At 41.8% G+C, this 24,832-nt stretch overlaps 2 protein-coding genes across 2 annotated transcripts in view; both read left to right on the forward strand.

Moving 5' to 3' along the window:
* Positions 1-24,832, forward strand: part of LOC137248986 (serine-rich adhesin for platelets) — a 594,115-nt gene that overhangs the window by 236,150 nt on the left and 333,133 nt on the right. The gene's annotated exons all lie outside the window — the stretch shown is intronic.
* LOC137247612 (rac GTPase-activating protein 1-like) lies at positions 2,968-5,139 on the forward strand. The gene is given in 4 exon segments (XM_067778590.1): positions 2,968-2,982; positions 3,078-3,734; positions 3,737-4,077; positions 4,141-5,139. Coding segments are annotated over 3 exon segments (789 nt in total). The 5' UTR covers positions 2,968-2,982; positions 3,078-3,553; the 3' UTR covers positions 4,408-5,139.

A 24,832-nucleotide genomic window follows, 5' to 3' on the forward strand; every position in this document is an offset into this window, starting at 1 on the left:
ATACCAAATTTCATCAAGATACCTCAAAATTTACTCAAGTTATCGTGTTAACGGACAGACGGACGGACGGACGGACATGGCTCAATCGAATTTTTTTTCCGATACTGATGATTTTGATATATGGAAGTCTATATCTATCTCGATTCCTTTATACCTGTACAACCAACCGTTATGCAATCAAAGTTAATATACTCTGTGAGCTCTGCTCAACTGAGTATAAAAATTAAAATCGCGCTCATGTCATTTTAAATTTAAAATACTTTTTTAGAGATAGAATAGTGTTTAAGTGGACTATAACAGACTTAAAATGATATTTAATTTAGAACCATGTCTAAACCAATTGTTCGGCCGGGGTGCGTTTGCTCCTGGAGGTAGGTGGGCGCACCGGGGTCGATCTCAGTGGGAATAGGTGTATGGAATAGAAAATAAGCAAATAGACGAGATTTCTCGTTATAATATATATGATTTATTGGGTAAATGTAAAAATAGCAATAGTTACAATATTACCTGAATAAACGCAAAAATACGGCAGAGATCGCTGGCGGCAGATGTTAGCTGGTTGGCTGTAAAAATCCAAGAGGCCGGTTGTATTGAAAGCTACAACCGTTGACCTGCAAAATTCTCCGTTTTGGAGGGGAAAGGCACCCACACATCAATCCCGACGTGCATATGCATGAGTGCTGACAAAAAGCACACATACACGTGCATGTACATGCATCCACATGCAAGTGGCGGTGATGGTGTGGGTGGTTATAAATTAAAACGAGTATCGAGTATCGATTTGCAGAGTTGCATTGGGGGATCGCAATCAGATACGGAAAAGTTAGGCATCCTGCCTAAACATGCCGGCCCCCTTTGCGATACGCAACATCGCTTTACCCCCACCGATCTCCGACCGCTGAAAAGCAACGAGAAAACGTTTGCATTAAAACTAAAGTTAACCTAAATCGCGTATTTCGCCAGCGTCGCGGGTGACCGGGAGTCCTGCCCGACTTGCGCAGCATGCCACCTAAGCTAGGATGAAAAATAAACATTAGGAGTGGAGGAAAGTGAATATTTCATGCCTTTGGTTATACATAATTCTTAGATATATATAGAATCCATGAAGTGATATGACGTAGAAGGTCAATCGTGCTGGACGAAGAGGCCGAAGTCTCCGTTCCAGACTGGCAAACAATTTTTTTTTGTTGGACGGAGAGGCCGAGGTCTCCGTTCCAGATTCGCATTATTTTGTTTGGTTGGACGAAGAGGCGGAAGTCTCCGTTCCAGACTCGCATTTTTTTTTTGTTTAGGTTTTTCAGGGCTGGACGAAGAGGCCGAGGTCTCTGTTCCAGCGTCTAACGTATAATGTCGCTCTCGGGGCGACTGCATTCTGTTCGACGAGGTGTGGCATCTTGTGAATGTGTAGGGGCGAGTGGCCGTGAGGTTGGTTGGGTGAGGCTTGTTCTCGCGATAGTGCATGAACTCTAATTAGGTATTATATTGTTAGTTAGTGCTGTTGGAATGGACGTTATTTCGAGCAGCTTATGCATATTGAACAAAACCAGTGAAGTTGCGGGGCGTAGGCGGTTGAAACGGACGTAATTCCAAGCCACCCACCCATATCATTGCGTATTTAAGGTAGTCAGTACACATTTTATCATTGCATGGAGCGATTCACCCTTATCACTGTCTTGCGGTGCTTGGAAGCGAAAAATTTTCTTTTCAGAGAAGCGTGAAAAGCCAACGAAATGATGCATTTAATTCTGGGCGAAAGCTCATGACGAATAGCGAAAATCGTCATTAAATTCGAAAATGTCCAACTGCCGGTGCTTACATGCAGATTGGCGATGCGTTCTTCACGACGCGTTCTATCTGCACGTACCATTCTGAGATTGCATGCAACCCTGTCGTATATTTATTGGTTAGCTGACAGCTGGCATGGTGAATATGTGGCGTGCGAGTATATATATACATATATGTATTTGCTTGCCCTTGAAAAAAAACTAGGTCACTGGGGCAGTGGCACACTAAGCCAGTAGAAACAGTTGACTTTTTCCCATTTCGGGATTTTGTCGTGTCGGGATTCTTTTATTTCGGGACTCGGATTGTTTTTGTACCGAGCCCTTATAATGACTGTTTGTTGTTGAAAAACAACAAGTCCTGCCCCCCAGCCAGAAATCCGTACTCAAAAAAAACGGAAAGGGTAAAAAAAAAACAACAACAAAAATTTTCCTTGTTAAAAAAAATTTGAAATTTTTGTGCAAGGAGAGGTTTTTTTTTTTGTTTTGTTTTCCCCTTTTTGAGTCCTTTGTTGTGTATAACTGGTTGGTACTGCATTAGATGCCCACATGAGTAAAAATAGAAAAACACGTCAGTCCCGATTGTGATGTTTGGAGGTTTTCGGTACTGATTTTGTCTATTTAGTGTTCGCTATCCGCCCTTAGTGGGACAGCACTAATGAGACTGCCGTTGTTGTGCCGTGGGTTGCCATCTCGTGGAAAATTATGGTGTTTATGGATTATACACGCAAAAAGTATGGGTGATGTGTACTTATAAGGGTTTATGGCAGCCCTGATTCCTTGACGCTATAGACGCGTAACCGGAACTTTAAGGACCCGTTACTGGAAGGTTGTGGTGAGTACATGCCTTCTACTTCGTTGTCAATATTTAAGCAACAACCAACGTGGAACGACGTAAGTATGAGATAATTATAAGGCATTTGAGTATTTGTCCTAATGGTTCTTTTCTTTTTTTTTCTTTTTAGTTTGAGTTTTTTAAGATGTGGTGTGGATCATCGTGTTCGTCCTATATAAGAGAAATGGAGTGTTTGGACATTGACAGGCCCGTAGGGAAACGCACCATTTAGTGGTCCAGTTAGCGAGCATGGCAACCCTTTCGTTTCTCGTTCCCTTATATGCACTGATTGCTGTGGTGAAATAGCAAACCGGTACGTGACGTGAAAAAAAATATGACATTTCCATTAAAAAAAAAACGCACGCGGTAAGAATATCGTAGGTTAGGTTTTATATTAATTTCATTTTTGAATTTTATTTCTCTTTATTAATTAATTTTTTGCCTTTCTATTTTCCTTTTAGGTGACTGGCGGTGGAGATGCAGGTGATACATACAAGTATTAACTGACGGCACCGCGGAGGAAGAAGTTCTACGTGTTTTACGTTTACAAGAACAATTTCGCCAAGAGTGCTTGGAGACAGCAAAAGAGGCACAACGCATACAAAAGGAGTTAGATGTCTCACTCGAAACAATGGTGGTTTAGAACGAAGCTGTACCATGCGCGCCGCTTGCTTGAGGTTGAAAGCAAATTAAGACGTGAAGCAGAACATAAAGGAAATGGAAACGTAGTGGCTCTGGTGTACAGCAACAGACAATTGATGTGGCGCCTGGGTCCGGTCGTATTTGTACTAGGTGGCAGTCCACAAGAAGCTGGTTGCCTACACGCACACCATATAAAGGTGGCACTGCACCACCAGTAACACCAACAACAGCGATCAAATGTGGACCAGGTATTAATCTATGTTCGCCTCAAGTGTCAGGCTTACGCGGGCAACTAATGCGTCAGCACAATTTTGCTTCACGTACCTTTATACGTACTAATACCTGCGCACATTGTCAGAAAAAAATTCGTTTTGGTACAGTGGGTGTACGATGTCGAGATTGTTCAATACGTTGTCATGCCGATTTTCGTTCGGCGCTAACAGTAAGCTGTGTGCCACAATCAGGCAGACCCACATCCAATACAAAGGCTATCTTAGCGATTATGCACCGAACGTGTTGCCGATGATACCAGCTCTCATTGTACATTGCGTTAACGAAATTGAGTCGCGCGGACTCAATGAGGTAGTTATTTATCGTGTGTCGGGTTTGGAACTTGAAGTTAAAGCACTCAAAGAGCGTTTCCTACGCGGCAAGAATACACCTCATCTCGCTAACATTGTCGTACATGTGTTATGCGGTTGTGTTAAAGATTTTTTGCGTTCCCTACGCGAGCCGCTTATGCCCACTAATTTGCGGAAAGATTTTTGTAATGCAGGGCAACAGCCATCTGAAGCTGAAATACAAAAGGACCCTTTCAAGGTAGTTGGTGCTTTACCGCAAGCAAATCGTGATACTTTAGCATTTTTGATATTACATTTTCAGCGCATAGCTGAATGTCGTGAAGTATTAATGCCCATCGATAATATTGCGCGCGTATTCGGGCCAACTATTGTTGGCTACTCATCGGCAGATCCTGATAGGCATGCCATTTTCACAGAAGTATACATGCAATTCACAACGATGCAGAATCTTTTGACGATATCTGGCGATTATTGGGGTCAATATGTTATTTTGGAAGCCGATAAAGAGAATACACAAACAAATGGTTCAACGAATACGATTAAGCGCCCTCCTAGTCGCCACAAGTGATGCATATTTTGCTGAATTGGATTATATAGAAGTTGCTGAACAAATAAAAGAGGGTTACGAATCTGATGTGGAACCGCCAGAGGTTGAAGATGAGGAGTTATGTATCTCCGAATAAAATATTCGACTGATATGCCAAATGTTTATTAATATTCAAATGAGTTTAGGAATCTTATGCACCAGACCCGGAAGAAGATGATGAGTTTACACTCGTAGTACTCCCCGTCATAATACTGATTAAGATTCGCAAGAGCGCCAAGTAAACAATTTCAATCCAAATGCAGATATGAACGAAGACTCGGGTCGTGAATCGTAAGTCAAATTTAATGCATATGTAGTAAGACCAGCGACCTTCGGGGAGCGGGAGGTTTTGTTTTTTTTTGCAAAACCAACAACATAGGTTCCTATTGGGAGAGGCATATGCAAGATTCCAAGTTAGAAACGCTTTGTAGTTCAGATCAAAATTTTATCTATCATACTGCAAAACTTTTCGTACAAAATGTATTTGTCGATACACACGACTTGCGTTTTGCTGGGGTAGCGTTCTTTCCATCTACACATATTCGTGCTGGTACAGAACTAACATGGAATTACAATTATGAGGTTGGTGTGGTACCCGGTAAAGTTGTATACTGTCACTGTAGCGCTTGACTGTCACAATTGTCGCTTGAGACTTCTTTAATAAAGCAATTATTTTATAATTCGTTGTAAAATTCAGTTTCTTTGAGTGTGTGAAAAGAGTAATAAACAAATTAAAGTAATTTCGCATTTTTCTATGTTACCCATCATTCATTTTCTTCGGCATCAGCCATGCGTTGGAGATGTAATTTTTAATGCACTGTCTGGTTAAAAAAAAGATTTCCCTATGAAATGTGGGGGGAATAATAGCACGGTTACATTGGAACCATGTAATCATTTGGTGTTTCGTGATCTTGAGCATGTTCCATGACGGAATGGCCCTCCTGTCTGTAATAACGACCCATACTTAAACCGGTTTAGATCATTAGCACAAATAAAAAATTAGGAACGAGCTATTGGCGTTATAACTGCCGAATTTAGCACGTTATGGATAATTTGGTTTCATTGGCTGAAGGAAAATTGCCGCATGAACGGTTCCGGCTAATTGGTGGGCTAACAAGTTTTTTTTTTTTTTTTTACTGATGAAAGAAAGTAAAGTAGCACTCAGTGTTGAAAACTTTCACAACTGTATTGGAAGTTACACCATCAACTTATGCAGCCGAAAACAGTTGTTATCATTTGTGCGAAAGATCGGATTTACAGCTGATATTGATTTTTTTTTTCAATATTCTCATAAAAACGGTAACTGCGTTTCGATGACGAAGGTGCTAAGGAAACAATAGCAATGATGCATACTGCCAAGTTACAACCCGATATCGTTACGTATGGTGTACTAGCTTTAGGGTATCGAACTCAAGAGAGAGTGATTACACGAAATGAAAGGAAAAAAAAGTACTCATGAATACTCATATTTTGGGTGCAATGTTGCGGCAAGGTGCCGCTAACCGAAATTTTCCCTATATTATTGAAATTATGCAAATAAGCCTAGATGAAAAATATCAAGCCGAATGAAATCTTTCTTACGCATTCAACCGATGCACGGCACCCTTCAGCAAAGACAAATCTTGCAAGAATGGTTATGCAAAGTTTTGTGATAAATTACATACCTACTAAGAGGAACAAGGGCTATATGGTGTACTCGCTTTGGGTGAGCGGGTGGATTGTGGGATTTTCTGTTGTCCTCGCTCTGGGTGAGCGAGTGAATTGTGGGATTTCCTGGTGTCCTCGCTCTGGGTGAGCGGGTGAATTTTGGGGTTTTCTGTTGTCCTCGCTCTGGGTGAGCGAGTGAATTGTGGGTTTTCTGGTGTCCTCGCTCTGGGTGAGCGAGTGAATTCGTGTGGTTTTGTGTTCAGGGGGCCCCCGGTTAGTATTGTCAAAAAACCTAGAAAAAAAATGTTTTTTGTTTGCGAGCTTTTGGTAAGCTCTGCCGCGTCTTCGTGCGTCTCGCTCCCTTTCCCCATTGCCCACCAGTAGTCAGGTGTAGGATTCCCTCCGGTAGACTCGACACGAGACCGGGGGTAGAGAACAAGAAAAAGAGAAGATGTAGGATCGCCCTCCGGTAGACTCGCACCATCACGAGACCGGGGTGTTGATTATAATTTGGGCCTCGGGAGAGACACAAGCTTAGGGATAGCGGGGCATCACGGCGCGTGGTTGAACGCGTCTTTATGTCCCGCGTTCCCTTTCCCCATTGCCATCGCGTCGTACGTTTTGAATTCCCCTCCGGTAGACTCGCACCATTACGAGACCGGGGGTTGATTATAGTATATGGGTCGGGAAAAACGCAGCAGGCTTAGGGGTAGAGAGACACGAAGACGCGGGTTCCTGAATATGCTTTCTATGCTATCACCAACCGTGGGCTTCTGATTTTAGGTAGTTGGGGGGAAATAGAGTTTTGGTTTTTAGGGTTTTGTAAGGCGGACTTTGGACCCTTATATTTAATCCTCCTTGTCGTGGGACGGAAGGAGTACCAATTTCGTAATTGGTCTAGTGGTTTGTCCCCTGGTTGTATGAACGTCAACAACACGCACACGGTTATCAGAGCCTGGGTGTGTGTTGACGATTCTCCCCATTCTCCACTCGTTGGGTTGGAGGTTGTCCTCTTTGATAACAACTCCGGGTTTTAGATTAGGTTGTGGATGTTTCCACTTGTATCGTTTCTGGATCTCGGTTTGATATTCGGTTTTCCTCGCTTGCAGAAAGTGTGATGGAGGGCTTTGAGTTTCTGCCACCGATTGATCATCGAGGCAGGGCTCTCACTCGCATCCGGCTCTGGCGGAGCCAGTAGATGGCTGCCAGTGAGGAAATGTCCTGGGGTGAGCGGCTCTAAGTCCGTCGGGTCATTGGACGCCGGGCTGAGCGGCCGCGAGTTCAGGCATGCCTCGATGCGGCACAAGAGGGTATGGAATTCCTCGAAGGTGAATTTGTGTGGAGAGGCTATCTTTTTGAAATGGCTTTTGAAGCTTTTCACTCCAGCCTCCCACAGCCCTCCCATATGAGGAGCACCCGCAGGGATGAAATGCCACGTGAGTGACTAGTGGCTGTACTTTGAGACAGCGTTCTCTCGCGCTTGTGAGATAAAGGTCTTGTATTCTGATCGTAAGGATCGTGACGCTCCGACAAAGTTCGTACCATTGTCGGAGTACATATTTTTTGGGCATCCGCGCCTAGATATGAAACGGGCAAATGCCGCTAGAAATGATGGTGTGCTGAGGTCATTAGTGGCCTCCAGATGAATTGCTCGTGTGGAAAAACATACGAACAGGCAAACATAGCCTTTGGATAGTCGACACCCTCTGCCGCGGTAACTTTTAATGTCGAAGGGTCCGGCGAAGTCGACTCCAGTATTCGTGAATGCACGGCTGAATGTCGTGCGTTCACGAGGAAGAATACCCATAAGTTGGGTCTGAGCACGCTTTCGGTGTATAGTGCAAACTTTGCAATTATGAATGGTTGCCCTAATCATGGTTTTGATGTTAGGTATCCAGTATTGGGTGCGTATCAGACGTAGCATGAGTTGGTTTTCCCCATGCAGACTTTGTTGATGAAACATTATGACTGTCAGACGGGATAACCGGCAGTTGTATGGGAGGAGGATTGGGTGGCGTTCATTAAAAGCTAAGTCCTTTGACGCCCAGAGTCGCCCTCCTACCCGAATGATGCCATGTTGGTCTAGGTAGGGGTTAAGTGAGAGTATTGCACTTTTCCCTGCAATTGGTTTTCCGGCCTTTAGATCATTATATTCGGACCTATAATGTTGTTTCTGATAGATTTTAATTAAGCATTGGGTTACTGATTTGATCTCATCAGGAGAGATTAAAGGTGACTCGACCTGAAAGGATTTTTTTGTTTTGGGGTGAGTTCTTTGGTAGAACCTCATAACGTATGAGAGTACCCGTAAAGCCCTAGGTAGGTCTAAGAAGCGTTGGAGGACATCGGTAGTATTTACTGTTGTTGTTGCGCAGGCCTTCGCCCCCTTTTCCTCTACGGAGGTGATGTAGTCACTTTCTTGTGCTGGCCATTGGGAAGTGTCTTCTTGCAGCCAAGAAGGTCCCTGCCACTACAACGAATTGTTGACCAGTTCAGACGCAGGTAATCCTCTGCTACCTAAATCTGCTGGGTTAGATTCTGAGTTTACATGCAACCAGTCCTTATTTCCGACCATGTCGATAATCTTGGTGATCCGATGTGCGACGAAAGTGGACCAGGAACACGGCGGTTTCCTTATCCATGCGAGGACGATAGTTGAATCCCTCCAAAGGTGCACTTTCACTGGTCCTAACTTGAGGTTCCTGAAAATTGATTCGGTGATTTCCGCTATCAGCACGGCTCCGCAAAGTTCCAATCGTGGAAGAGAAAGAGTTTTCACTGGGGCTACTCGGGTTTTGGCTAGTAGTAGGTTTGTCCCGATGTCATTATCCGTTTTCACGCACGGCTGCTGCATAAGCCTTCTCGGATGCGTCACAAAATCCATGGATCTCGATGTCGGTTCCTGGTGAAAAGTTTACCCATCTAGGTATCCTGATTTTATCGATTTCATGGTATTGGTCGGTGAAGGTTTTCCATCGTTCCAGCGTACTGGTAGATACCTGTTCGTCCCAAGCGGTGCCCTCCAACCAAGTACTCTGCATGAGTATTTTTTCCACAATGACCATTGGTGCCAGCCACCCTAATGGATCGAAAAGTTTGGCGATTGCTGATAGTAGCGCTCTCTTTGTAATGTTTTCCGGGTTGTCCAGCGTCCCTGCTTTAAAATAAAATAAATCGGAGAGGGCATTCCATCGAATTCCTAATGCTTTAACTGAACTGGTATCTTCGAAGGCCAGGAAGTTTTCACTGAGGAGGTCTGCTTTGGGGATGTCCCTTAGAATGTCCTCTGAATTGGATGTCCATTTGCGAAGTGGAAAGCCTGCGGAGTGTAGGACTTGGCGAATTTCATCTCTGGCTTTAATGGTCGATGTGATCGTATGCCCACCCGCTAAAACGTCATCTACATACATGTATTCTCGCAGTATGCTAGCCGCTGTAGGGTGTGAACTTGAGACGTCGTCTGCTAGTTGTAGGAGCGTTCTTATCGCGAGATATGGCGCGCAATTCACTCCGAAGGTAACCGTCTTTAATTCGTAGAGACTAATAGGGTCATTCGGGGAAGTGCGATACACAATGCGTTGAAATTTGGTGTGATTTTCGTTCACCCAAATTTGTCGATACATCTTTTCGATATCGCTATTGAAGACGAAACGGTATAGTCTCCATCGTAAGATAAGTATGGGTAAATCGGCTTGTAGAACTGGGCCTGGGAGTAGAATATCATTTAGGCTCTTCCCGTTGGCCGTAGGGCTCGAGGCATTAAATACTACGCGTTTCTTTGTAGTGGTACTTTCTGCTTTAATAACGGCGTGGTGGGGCAGGAAGTAATGATCCGAATCGTCGGATGGGATATTCTTTTTTAATTTTCTCATATGTCCGAGCGTTTCATATTCTGACAACACTCGAACATATTCTTTACCTAAATCTGGGTTTTTTATTAGCCGCCCCTCATTCCGGAAGAATTGAGAGCATGCGCGTTTCAGAGACGGTCCTAAATTAATGTTATTAGGGTAATCCTGCCTGAATGGTAGTGATACGGTGTATCTTCCATCTTCATCACGTTTCGTTGTTTCTTTAAATAATTTTTCGCAATACCTCTCATCTTCATTTAATATCTTATTTTTTGATACATTTTCTACCTCCCAGAAGGCTTTGAGTTGGTTGTCTAACGCAACCTCGTTGTAAAAAGACATAATGCTCTTCGTTGGATTCGGTGATTCGCTACGACCGGTTAGTATCCAACCGAACACTGTCTCTTGGGCTAAAAGTGTGTTTAGCACATTCTTTTTTATACCGCTCATTATAATTTGGGGCTATATGTCTCCGCCAAGTATGAGGTCTACGACTTCATTGACGTAGAACCTCTTGTCTGCCAAAACCAAGTCTGGGAATGCCTGCATAGTCATAGATGGAAGATTCCCAGTGAGTTTCGCTAGAACTAGTACGGGTGTAGTCAGGCTGAAGCAGGGATCCACTGGTGAACTTAATTCGATGTTGGATGCTTCTTTCACCTCGCTGGCAAATTGATTCTGCGTTTCAGTCTTTCAGTTATAAAGGAACATTCAGACCCAGAATCAATTAATGCCCGCGCGGAGAAGTCGGTACCATTATGGTGAATGTGTACGCGAGCAGTTCCTAAAAGCACACCTGTGCTGGAATTGGCATGGCAGGATTTGACATTCTGATTCGCAGAGGAAGGTGGTTGTCCCGATTCTAGTCTTTTCCGTGCCTGTATCGAAGTTGATGGGGTATTATCCGCATCTTTGAAAGGGTTGCGCACCGCCGGTTGCTGAAGTATGTCCGCATGCAGGAGCGTGTGGTAACGAGAGTGGCATTTGGAACAGTTGTACGAACTGGTGCACCTCGTCACTGTGTGTTCTGGGGATAAACAATTCAGGCAGCCGTTTGTGGATTTGACGAATTTAATCCTTTCTACCGGGTTTAAGTCGCAAAAACGTGAACAGTTGCGTACTCTGTGCTCCGTAGATTTGCACATTTTACACATTGCTTTTGTTGTTTGTTTGGTTACTTTTGTTTGAAAAGCACCAAGTCTTTTTGTAGGGGTTTCTGTCGACAGGCGCGACGTGTTTGACTTTTGCACTTTAGAGGTGGCATTCCCTGTAAAACCAGACACGGTTTCAAGTGTCTGAAAACGATTTGACAAGAATTTGTCCATATCCTCCCACTTGGATATGTCCGTTTTGTGATCAATGCTCTGCTCCCATAGAGCCAACGTATTCTCAGGTAATTTTGTCGAACATAAATAAGTAATAATCGCATCCCAATTTGAAACGTCAATCTGATGTGTTTTTAAGGATGCTAAACAATTATTTATGTCGCGCTGTAAGGTTTTGATTGAGCTGCCGCACTCGCTATCTATCTTTTTTAGATTAAACAAAATTTGTAGTTGTGAGTTTACGAGAATCCGTTTATTCTCGTATCTCTCACATAGGTTTTTCCAGGCTGCTTCGAAGCCTTCATTTGTCAAAGGACATTTCTTGACAATGTCCTTTGCCTCACCTTGGGTTTTTTGGTTAAGGTGGAATAACTTTTCTACCGGGCTTAAGCGACTGTTATTTTTATAGATGGCCGTGAACAGGTCACGAAACGTTGGCCAAGATAAGTAGTCGCCCTTGAATACCTCAGTATCGCAAGCTGGCAGGCGGATACTGTGTTCGCGCGCGCGTTCTCCCTCAGGTTTGACTGCCCTATCTTTTTCCTCCTTTAATTTGGCTTGAAGTTCAGCCATGTTCGACATGCATCGCAAAAATACGGCATATGCGGCTTTATGCTTGATCTTGACAGTGTGTACAGTGTGCAGAGCCGCATTGATATCATTAAAATCGGCCACGAATTCGATTATTCGATCGGCCAATCTAATGTAAGAATCCATGTTCATGGTTGAAAGGTGGAGAGCAAATTAACCAAGGGATGTAAAAACTTTGAAAACCTGAGCGAATCACCCAACCAACAACTATTAAAATTACGGAAAATTAATTTAATTCTCTTAATTTATTTATTTTTGTCTGACTTTGCAGATTATTTGTGCTTTAAAACAGGGAGCAGGGGGAATCAACACCAATGTGTATTGTGCGAAGTAAAGGGGGTCACTCGCCACTTCAATCGTAAATTTTATTATAAAAAATAAGTGCGCGCGTTGATATAAAAACTCGACGAAAAGTGTAAAAACTCAGTGAAAACTGTTGTAAAAAAACTGTGTCGATTGAATTAGTGAAAATTAAAGTGCTTGAAAAAAATGAAAATTGCCACAGCCGTATGACGTGAGATTTAATATGAATGTGAGGTTATGTACACCTCTTCCTTGTGCTGTGTCCGGAGAGCCTTACCGGTGGTGGGGGGACAGACCAGATAGTCACAAGGAATCTTAAACGACGTTAATGCAACGCGATTGCACTTTTTCTTTTCGGCACTAAATTTGTTACACTTTTCGCGATTAATTAGAAATCACTACGCGTGTGGCACACAGTATATGGAAGTTAAAGGACTATGGTCCTTGTTTTATAAAAAAATTAATTTGTTGGGCCAACTCGCCCAACCAACAACACTAAACAACACAAGTTCAAATAGTCTTTTACAAGTATATTTTAACTCAGTTTATTCACAATTAAGATTAAATTACTCTTAACTCCAATCCGTCCCGAACTCGACTGCCGGCTCTGCCGCAACTGCTCCCATATATAGCCAATCAACAAGCCGCGACGCGCCTCTTGCGTAACTTGCTGACAGGCCGCTGTGTGAGAATGTTGAAGTCGGTATCTTCCCACAGGTGCTGTATGTGTGCATTTCACAATCATGTGTAGTAGAATTTAGCTGACTGTGCGTCTGGAGTAGTTCCGTAGCATGAGTGTTAATTGCCGTCACTAACCATGGCCTTGAATTAAGGTGTTAGGTTGCCATGCGCGGCCGTATGTAGTGAGAACCATAATTTGCAGGTGTTAGTTGCCGTCACTAGCCATGGCCTTGAATTAAGGTGTTGGGTTGCCATGCGCAGCCGTATGTTGTGGGAAAGATAATTTGCTGACTCGACGCGCGTGTACTGTCCATACGTGGGAATGTTGCGATAAGGGCAACTGGCGTGTGTTAACTCTTCCCCCTTTAAAGATCTGCGTCCCGCAGATTAGGATTTGGACAAGTGTCCTCTTTATGTTGTCTTCTAATGGATAGTCGCAATTCCGGGAATTTTGGGCCCGTTGTTAATTTCCTCCAAATTATCCAAATCATGAGTAGGAGCAGAAGTAGCCCCAAAGTTTCCGACGCCGTGAACCAATTTGTTTTGTCCCTCAGGTACCTCAAGAGCTTAACATTGCCGATTGTCATCTCGTGTACGAGATTGAGGTTAACTGCAAGGCTTTTATTTGCAATAGTAGATAGCACAGGGGGGAGTATTTGAACTCCTGAACTACTCATACTCCAGTAGGTTCTGTCACCAATGCGGATCTTCTCATTGTCCAGTTGAAGGATGTAAGAGCCGCTCAGGTGATTGGGAGCATCACCTGACCACACGGTGTTATTGAAATTGTCTAAGAGAATCGTGTCTTCCTTGATCACCTCAATCGTTGAGTCATTGCAATTGATGTACCGACAACTAGTTTTACCACCTTTGAGCAGACGTGGCAGACAGTCGTCCTCTCGAAGTAGGTCCAGCGCTTTTTGCTTGCATACCATTGCGCTTGTAAGGTGGGTGCAGCTATCCTTGATACCATACGTTTGCTCTTTGTTGATTAAGACTGTGCTGTACTTCAGGTCTATGCGATGTCCGTCTTTTACAATTGCTCTGGTGATCAGATGGTTAAATCTCGTTTGGGCCACCTTTGGCATGGACACAACGTAGAGTAGCATTGTGCCGTTGGTGTAGATTGAAGGCTCGCTGAATTCTATTGCTTCGATCACATTGCTGTATGGAAGGACATCTACTTCGCTTATAAGTCCATTGATCTCTTCTTTGTCTAGTAGGTTGCTGTTGACAATACCTGCCTTAGCCATCTGGCAGGCCTGCACCAGTTCGTTCATATCGTCCTTCAGGATCATGACTTTCTGAAGGATTTCTTGTGAAAGCTTTATGAGATGATTCTGGCCAATGATGTCATTCGTGTTGGTTACGATGCCGTTGACAACCTGCAATAACTCATGAGTTTTCTTAAATATTTCAGAGTTTACCTTGTATTGTTGGTTATTGTTAGATACTAGCGTGTCTTGGGCTCTTAGGAGCTCATTCCAGTCGGAAGCGTCGGGGGAACCGGCTATCCATTTCCAAGCCGATCCTATCCAGTTGATTGATCGCTTGATTCTCTTGTTCTTTGGGCCTTTTAACTCCTCGAGCTGCGTTTGGATTTTACTCAAGTGGAAAGAAATGACGTCTGTGAGGTTGTTCGTTTCATCCAGTTTCTTGACTTCAATTTCCAGGCGGTTTGCTATTTCCTCATAACGGGCTAGGTTGATTACATGAATTAATTTGAAGTAGCCATTGATTATCAAGCCGTACCCATCACGTACGGTTACCACGGGCGAGTCGAGATCGAATACCACATATGCTTGTGCGGATGCACAGAGGCAGATTCTAGGAGTCGGAGTACACATAATTCTAATAACTAGTGAAATACATAGTTAACTATTGCTATTAAAAAATTTACATTTCAAAGTTTAAGTACTAGTCTAAGTAAATTTCAAATTTCATTTTAATTTAGGTAGATTTTAGATTTCAAATTGTAATTAACATTTCAAGTGTAAAGTAGACTATTTTTAAATCCTACTGCTATACCTAATGAGTGGAGTTCGGGTCGGCAAGGGTTTGACAGGATTTTACGAGGACCCAGGAGTGATGTTAAAAGTGGAATTTTTCTGACAGTTAGTTTTCAGTAATTAATTTAGTAAGTTAGTTGTTAGTTTTTGTTAGATTTATATTTGTTCTTTTTTTTTTTGTTACTTTTTTTGTAAGTTAGTTAGTTATCTTTAGGTTTTTGTTAGTATTAGTATTTTTCGAGGAATGTTTCCCCTTTTTTTCTGTTTTTTTTTTTTTTTTCTTTTTTTTTTTTTTGTTTTCTTTTGCGGCTTTTAGCGCCTTTTATTTGTGAGATCATGTTTCTCTCTCAAATAATTCTTTAACTTTTGTTATTTTGCTTTTCCTTTTTGTTTTGTATTGGAATGCAGGCATAAGCTCAGATGACATGACGAAGGCTCGTGAGTATCCCTTTTGAAAGTGAACAACATAAGTTTTTGTAAGTGAAAATTTTCCCGCCCATCGAACGAGTGACTTCTCATGTCAATTAAAGCCTTAGTCCCATGGAGGAATTGAACCACTTCGATTGATATCGCTCGGACCACCGAGTTAACTGGAATTGAACCAATACGACAGATCGAATACAAAAGTGAATTTGTACCCGGACCACCGGGGCTTAGGGATCTATGCATGAGTTTTCTACCTCTTGACCAACATTATTAATTCTTCGGCCTTGTCGAGCTTTTTAGTGCTTGAATTTCGACCAGAGGAGCCAACATTTCTCGAACCAGCTATGGGGGATCGTGTGTATCCGTTTTAGAGGTCGCATTGCCATTTGTCATGTTCGATGGCGCCACCTCCTACTAAGGCACGATTTGTCCTACTTAAAAGCCCGCTCTTGTTTTGAAGTTCCCTCTTAGTGCCGAATCTCGCCTCTTATGTTTTTTGTAAGTTTTTAATGTGTCCTTGGACATTTTGTCTGTTTATAGACATTTTTGTTTTCGTTAGATATTTTTAATATCCGATTTGTGGAATTTTTTCCCACTTTGCGTGGTTATAGTGGAATTTCTATTTTCCGCCACAGCTTCTTTCTTATAAAATGGCTTTTGCTTGCTTTTTATTTGTTTATTAGCTATGAATAATTCATCGCCACTGTCAAAATTGCGGGGGGGGGGGGGGCGAACGAGTTTTATTATTTCTTAAGTTCCTACTTTCCTGTTCGTGTAGAAGAAGAGCCTTTATGTCCTCGTTAGTGCGCTCCCTGAAGTTTGCTAAATCCTGGTAATTTATCCTAGCTGTCCTATTCAGAAAAACATCAGCCGGTTTGCGCTTTATTACGGAATGTATTGTGTTAATATACCTATCCACAGTTATTGCGACGCGTTCTTCAGGTGTTAATCTAGGAAATTCAACGGAAAGGCAGCGGTATATTTCGATCAAAGTAGAGTGTAGCCGCTCTACCTGACCATTGGCCTCGCTTCGCTGCGTTGGTGTTTGGTATATTTCTATCCCTAAGGACCTGATATAATTCAATACAAGTGGTGACAAGAATCCGCGTTCATTGTCCATGACCAAGGCTCGTGGTACTGTGAAATAATGCAGCGCGATCGTTAGGTTCATTCGCAAATGAGGAGATGACTTATTTTTGATTGGGAAGAGCTTAGCAAATTTGGTAAATTTGTCGATACAACTCAAATATTTTTGTCGTTCAATTTCGAAGATGTCGATGTGCAAGATTTCGCACGGATAACTAGGAATGGGAGTTGGTTGCTCATATGGTTTAGAAGGGTGCCTATCGTATTTGTTCAATTTACATGTTTCGCATTGGCTAATGTATTCCCTAATTTGTTTGGACATTGCGGGAAAATAAAATTTTTCCAGTACCTGTTCCCTATTCTCACGAGCATTTCGATGCGCGCGCTTGTGCTCCTTCTCGATAATGTCGAATACCCTATCGGCTATTGTCACATCTTCTACCACGCGCTGCGTGATCCTAATTTTATATCTGCTGAAGTTGTTAACGTATACAGCCTGCAGACTATGGAGGTCATCTTCCGGAATTTTAATGCCATTTATAACATTTGAGTTGAGGTAATTTTTGAGGACTGGTGACAAAGCTTCGACGCTTAATACAGGCATTGTGACAAAGTACCCTTTGTACCCCCTATGAGGCTCTTCTGTACACTCGCAACTTGCCCCCCGCCTAAAAATTATTTGATTTCTAAACACATTTATGGGTGCCTCTACGTGAGGTATGAGGTCAGAGCTGTCCTGCTCTGCGGAGTGCATGGTACCCTCTGAAGCAGTGTCAGTTTCAGACACCGCGTCAGCTATAGTACTCGATGGTTGTACAACTATGGAGTCAGTGAGTGCGTTCACTTCCGCTTTGAGACGGGAGAGTGCATCAGCGACTACATTTGTCTTACCTGGCTTGTAGATCAACTCGCAGTTATATTCCTCTATACGAGCTTTCCATCGCTTGAGCTTTGCATTGTAATTACGATTACTCAAGGAGAATGTCAGAGGTTGGTGATCAGTGTAAACCCTAATTTTCTTTGCGCCATAAAGGTAGGAACGCAAATTATCTAGTGACCAAACAATAGCTAGAAGCTCTTTTTCATTCGTAGCGTAGTTTTCTTCGGCTTTGTTTAGGGACCGCGATATGTAAGCTATCGGTTTATCGTCGCCTATTGATCCTTGTGATAGTATCGCACCAATGGCGTAGTTTGATGCGCCTGTTGTCAAATTAAATGGTTTGGAAAAATCTGGAAATGCTAATACGTCCGCTGACATTAGTATTTGTTTCAGCTCGCAGAAGGCCTCTAAGGCATCCTTGTTAAGCATAATCGCTGGACGCGTTTGCTTTTACCTGTGCATTTTCCCCCCGAGTGAGGTTGGTGAGTGGCTTTGCGACCTTGGCGTAATCCCTAATGAATTTCCTATAGTATGAGGTCATACCAAGGAAACTTTTTAAATCCTTCAAATTTTCCGGGGGTGAAATCGTTTTAATAGCTTCTACCTTTTTTGGGTCAGCGCGTACTCCATCGGGAGTAATAACATAGCCTAGAAATTCGACTTCTTTTTCAAAGAAGCATGTCTTTTCCAAATTAACCTTAAGATTCGCCTCCTAAAGCGTTGCAAAAACCTTCTCAACATTAACGAGATGTTCCTCTGCATCCTTGCCAAATACGATGATGTCGTCGATATAGACGTAACAAATTTTCCCGATGTACTGCTTGAGGACATCGTCTATCATCCTTTGGAAAATCGCAGGCGCATTTTTCAACCCGAATGGCAACCGAAGAAATTCATATTTACCATTCATTGTGGAGAAGGCTGTCTTTGGGATGTCCGAATCCTTCATGGGAATTTGGTGAAATCCGGAAGTCAAATCAATTGTAGTATAGAAGTTGGCTTGGCCAAGGCTGCAAAGAGTAGCGTTTATATCGGGAATTGGGTAAGTATCGGCGATAGTTACAGCGTTCAACCGTTTATAGTCTATAACCATACGATACTATTTGTCCCCATTCGCCTTAGGTTTTTTAGGGACTACCCAAATTGGGGAATTGTATGGGATTTTCGACGGCCGGATGATACCTTCGTCTAGGAGCTCATTTACCTGTTTTTCGACTTCATCTCTCATACATGCTGGGTAGGGGTAGGATTTACTATACACCGGTTCGTCGGTTGATGTTTTTATTTCTGCACGGACATTCGTGTTTGCAAGCTCATAGCCGTTAAGTGGTTTGAAAAGACCAGAGTATTTATCCAATAGTGAATTAACCTTTCCATGGATATCAAGAGGTAGGTCCTTTCCTAATGTGAAGTTTACATCGAGAGATCTTCTGTCTTTCAAGGGGATTTTGTAATTGTCTATACTAAGGAGGTTATTCTTCCTATCTATTATCGCGCCTAATTTCCTCAGGGTATCGTCCCCAATGATTCCGCAGAATTCACTAAGAGTCGGTAAAATGAAGAAATCAAATTCGGTGGAGTTACCCACACTTTCGAATAATTTTAGTTTTACTTTATCCTTTATTGGCACGCTACCCCCCACCGAAGCTACATTGAATAATTTCTTTACAGGAGTTGTTTTCGTTGCAATATTATTTTTTATAAAATTCTTATTTGCGCCGGTATCCACGAGGAAATCCAGCACGCGACCGTCAGGCAAAGTATATTCTAAGTATGGTACGCTAGATGACCGGAAGACAGAAAATCCTCCGAGTTGTTTTCACTTGGCGATTCCTTCAGGTCCATATCTCACTCTTCGTTCTCCTCGGGTGTAGTATGGAACACCCTTTGCTGCTTCCGTGGTAGATTTTCTGAACTTGCGCTTCTTTTAAACGGATTTGGGCGATTCATGTAGTTAACGTTGCGTGTCTGTACCGAGGGGTCTACGTCCATTTTCTCTACAGGCGCATGTAGTGGGCTGGCATTTCCAAATCGACCTGACGGGCGGTCACTCTTTACATATGAGTGCTTTTCCTGGTTGCGCCAATTAGGTTTAGGGGGTAACTGGGGAGGCTTGGTCCTATTCCTAAATGAGGAGGTACCTGGCAAATTGTTAACAGGGACAGCCACACGGTTATTGGAATTGTTCGTATGAACGGAAAAATTGCGGAAATCCACATTTTGGATTTCCAAACAGGCTGAATATGCCTCTGGCAATGTTTTAGGGCGTCGTATAAGGAGCATTCGCGACATTTCGCCGTTAAGCCCACGTATAAAAACGTCCAGGGCACGATATCGGTAGGTTTCTACCAGAACTTTAACGGCATCTTCCGTGTAGGATTCGGCTTTAATTTTATTAATAATAAGGGAGAATTGATGATTCACCCTGGCGTAGAATTCATCGATTCTCATTCCCTTTTGCTGTAGCTGGTGTAGTTGGTGTTCGAGTGTACCAACATCCCTCTTATCTGCGTAGTGCAGGGAGAGGCACTCCTTAATTTTTCCCCAATTGCTATCGAATATATTGTAGGAAATAAGTGCAGAATCAGATGCTCCCCGTACCTTCTGCCTAATATGTTGGAGAATCGCTCGGTAAAGGGGCTTTCCCTTCATTACCGCAAAGTCTGAAAGGATCACTTCCACAGAGTGAATCCATGAGATGTACTGGACAGGGTTACCGTCAAACACTTGTAGCTCCTTAACACAATCAGGGAGCCTACAGATATCTCTGATCTCAGCCTCAGAGGTGGGTGGCTGAGCCACCACTTCTTCAACCACTGGAGTAGTGGCCGCCGTAGATGAAGAGCTAGCTGAGTCAGCGCGAGCCACCCGCTTTTCTAGCAAATTTATTTTTTCAAGAAGGGCGTTGACGGCCCCAGTCAAATTTGTCACTGTGGCTCTTATATCGTCCATTTTTTGTGGGAATATTTTTTTATTTTACTTTACCGTTGTGTTTTTTATACTCACGTGATGAGATAAATCATCCGTACTATATCAGAATTACACTGCAGTGCGTACAGGAGCTCTCAGGAATTTTCACTAGTGACCACTATTACGCTGTAATGCCGGTAGTATGTAACGCTGATGATCTTGCTAGAAATTCTCCTTTAGTTTTTTCCACGGTTTCCTTCTTTCAGCTCTTTCTTTTTTGCAAGGACAGTTTTTCCTTTTTAGCACCTTTTTTTTCACAGTTTCTTCTTTCTTTTTTTGAACAAATTCTTTTTTGAATTTTTTTTTTTTTTTCACAGTTTCTTCTTTCTTTTTTTTTTTTTTTGAACAAATTCTTTTTTGAATTTTTTTTCACAGTTTCCTTCACTTCCTGGGTCCCTGCTCGGGCGCCAGTTAAAGGACTATGGTCCTTGTTTTATAAAAAAATTAATTTGTTGGGCCAACTCGCCCAACCAATAACACTAAACAACACAAGTTCAAATAGTCTTTTACAAGTATATTTTAACTCAGTTTATTCACAATTAAGATTAAATTACTCTTAACTCCAATCCGTCCCGAACTCGACTGCCGGCTCTGCCGCAACTGCTCCCATATATAGCCAATCAACAAGCCGCGACGCGCCTCTTGCGTAACTTGTTGACAGGCCGCTGTGTGAGAATGTTGAAGTCGGTTTCTTCCCACAGGTGCTGTATGTGTGCATTTCACAATCATGTGTAATAGAATTTAGCTGACTGTGCGTCTGGAGTAGTTCCGTAGCATGAGTGTTAATTGCCGTCACTAACCACTTGCCATGCGCGGCCGTATGTAGTGAAAACCATAATTTGCAGGTGTTAGTTGCCGTCACTAGCCATGGCCTTGAATTAAGGTGTTGGGTTGCCATGCGCAGCCGTATGTTGTGGGAAAGATAATTTGCTGACTCGGCGCGCGTGTACTGGCCATACGTGGGAATGTTGCGATAAGGGCAACTGGCGTGTGTTAACTTGGATTATGCTTTTACACGGTTTTTATTTTATTGTAATAACCAAAAAAAATGTGGCAAGAAATATTGCACTTACTTTGAACTTTTTTGGTGATTCTTATACTGGCGCTGATGTGGCAAGATGGCTTGATCTCTCAGTGTTTTTGCCCGCTGGTATGAAATAATAGACTTTTTGTTGGTTGTGGCAAATCCTTTTCCGGATAAATTTTTGTGACAATTTCTTTGATAAACGGCAATTTTGGTGCGGTCAGCTATGATCTAATGTTGTGGACTGTAATTAAGGTGCTGTATTTAAAATTCTGGTGAGATAGGACCAAATGTTCGGCCGGGGTGCGTTTGCTCCTGGAGGTAGGTGGGCGCACCGGGGTCGATTTCAGTGGGAATAGGTGTATGGAATAAAAAATAAGCAAATAGACGAGATTTCTCGTTATAATATATATGATTTATTGGGTAAATGTAAAAATAGCAATAGTTACAATATTACTGAATAAACGCAAAAATACGGCAGAGATCGCTGGCGGCAGATGTTAGCTGGTTGGCTGTAAAAATCCAAGAGGCCGGTTGTATTGAAAGCTACAACCGTTGACCTGCAAAATCCTCCGTTTTGGAGGGGAAAAGCACCCACACATCAACCCCGACGTGCATATGCATGAGTGCTGACAAAAAGCACACATACACGTGCATGTACATGCATGCACATGCATGTGGCGGTGATGGTGTGGGTGGTTATAAATTAAAACGAGTATCGATTTGCAGAGTTGCATTGGGGGGATCGCAATCAAATACGGAAAAGTTAGGCATCCTGCCTAAACACCAATAAAACTCTATTTTATTTCGACTATGATTACGCTTTGTATTTTTCATCATTAAGGCCATTGAAATTTATTTAGGCATTTAAAAGCGTGTGAACATAATAACAGTTTGGAAACAAATCCGAAAACTATCTAATCCTTATGGCTAGTGGTGGTCTATTCCTTATCTCAACGAACCAACCAGAATTTCTTCGGGAACCTATTGGGATCATGTTTTTTGTAGATTTACTAGCATGTGTACTTCCAGGGGTCTAAACTTGGACCTTCAAATCACTGATCATACCATGAACGGGATTAAAATAGAAAACTTATACCAGAGAAATAAACAATCAAAAAAACTAGGTACTATACATAAAATAAGTTATGCGTTGCTGAATGACAGGCTTCGTCATGAAGATTGGGTTAGGGTGTATACGGAACTTGATATCTCAAAAACGTACTCGCTGTTTATAGGTATATTGCAATTTCATATAAGATGAGGCAGCTACACTTGTGCCCCGCGAAGGCACAAAACCAATTTGAAAGCCTGGATTACTCCGGATTTAGTTAAAAAAATTAAACTTAAAAATAGGTTAGGCAGTAAATGTCGTGAGCATGCATTAAATTGGGAACTCCGCTCTCGTTTGGCAAATTATGCAAATATTTAAGGTAAGATATCGCTCTACAGCGTGATAGCTATTTCCGCAATAGATTCGTCGATTGCCAAGGGAACTCGAAAAAAGAATGGAAACTTATTAATAGCGTTGTCAATAGGAAATGCGCAAGTGATGAGCAAGTGATTTGTTTAAACGAGTTCGGCAAAGTTATTTCAGATCCGTCCGGCGTTTCCGCTGTTCTTAGTGAGTTCTTTGTAGCAGTAGGGCAGTCTCATCCCACCCTATGCAAGTGTATTATGTCGAGTAATGACGTATCTAGTTCCAGAAATAGTTTTTTGTTTGAACCCATCACAGGTTTAGAGATTCTAACAATTATTAAAAATCTAAACAATTCCGGTTCGTGTGGTTTTGATGGGATATCAAATTAACTGCTTAAGAACACAGCCCTTAATTTAATAGACATTTTGAAATATCTTTTTAATACCAGTGTTTATACAGATGTCTTCCCTGACCAGCTGAAATTTCCGATAATTTTACCCCTATTTAAAAAGGGTTACAAGAAGGATAAAAATAATTATAGACCGATTTCCCTGTTGCCATCCATCTCTAAAGTTTTCGAGAAAGCACTAAAAAACCGCATACTACTATTTCTTGAAAGCAAAAGCCGTTCTACTGAAGATGGGCTCACGGAATTTTGTTCATTTATTTGCAAAGAGTTGGATAGTAAAAAAAGCTGCGGTGGTCTCTTCTTTGACATTACGAAGGCGTTTGATACAGTTGACTATAAATATTTACTGGATAAATTATACTGTGCCGGCTTTCGTGGGTTTATACACGAATGGTTCAGATATTATCTAACAGGTAGGGTGCAAAGACTAAGAATTCAAGACACTCTCAGTGATCCTAAATCAATAATAGTTGGGGTTCCACAAGGTTCCGTTCTGGACCCTATTCTTTTCCTAGTTTATATAAATTCCATTTGAAATGTTACTGCGTTTGCTGACGATCTTGCTTTAGCATATGGCTCAGGTAGTTTCTTTTGACCTAATTGCTAATATAAATTATGATGTCTCTCTGTTAAGAACTTGGTATGCAAAACATAAACTCGTCATCAGCAGTAAAACTAAGTTAATGTTTTATAGCTTGAATTCAAGGCAACCTCCAGATGTCAACATAACTTTTCATTCTTCAGATTGCGAACGCTTCATCCTTCATCAGCATTTATGTCCTGAGCTAAAGTCTTGTACTTTCAATTCTCTTACACCCTGTAGCGCCAAATGCTTTGTAATTGGCATAGTAGAAGAATTTCAATACCTACGTCTAATTGTTGATTGTAATATGAATTGGTCTAGTCGCATTTCCCGTTTGAAGAAATAGTTGCAATATTCACTACGCTGCTTCTATCAACTCAGGAATTACTGCTCTAGTAAAACTATGAAAACAGTTTACTACGCATTATTTCACTCAAAATTGCTATATGAAATCACCTGTTGATCACCTTGAACAAAATTCAACCACTTATAACATTAAAAAGTGTGTAATACGGAGAATATGCAAGGTGAACGGAATGCACTCCTCAAGGGAACTTTTTAGAAGGTTATTGATTCTTCCAGTGAGAGACCTATATTATTTTAAAGTTTTAAAAGTTTTTTTCATTAGATGTGGTTACCTGGAAAGCATGGCATCTGAAGTATATAATCTGAGGAGAAACGCAAACAACACCGTCGCTGTGCCTTCTTGGAGAACCACACACTCTAACAAATTTTATACAATAATGTCTCGTAAACTATTCAATACTACTCCACTATCAGCAGAAGTTCGGGCCTTAGGAATCTTCAACCGTTTTTAAAATTAAATATAAATAATTAATTAATTAATTAATAAAATATCTAAGCAGGTCGTATTTCGAAATCGAAGTCTTGCTTCGAACAGATAATTAAAAATTTTATTTCTTAAGAGTTGTAATTTAATTAATTTCTTCTGTTTTGTTTTTGAATACTATTCACTTTTACTCAACCCACCTTATGTACACAATTTTGTTATGAATTTACAAGGTTTGTTCTTTTGTTATCTGTAAAAATTTACCATTAATTTAACAGTCCACCCCACTGTATTATTAACAAAAACAGGATTGACATTTGACGCTATGTTAGGCATAACATATAAAATGCCCTAACTTTTCTTATATCTTGAATTTATATTAATACTTTGCCTTATTGTAATTATATTTAAA

The sequence above is a fragment of the Eurosta solidaginis genome, chromosome 4 (genome assembly GCF_040869045.1).
Source record: "Eurosta solidaginis isolate ZX-2024a chromosome 4, ASM4086904v1, whole genome shotgun sequence".
Taxonomy (NCBI): Eukaryota; Metazoa; Arthropoda; class Insecta; order Diptera; family Tephritidae; genus Eurosta; species Eurosta solidaginis.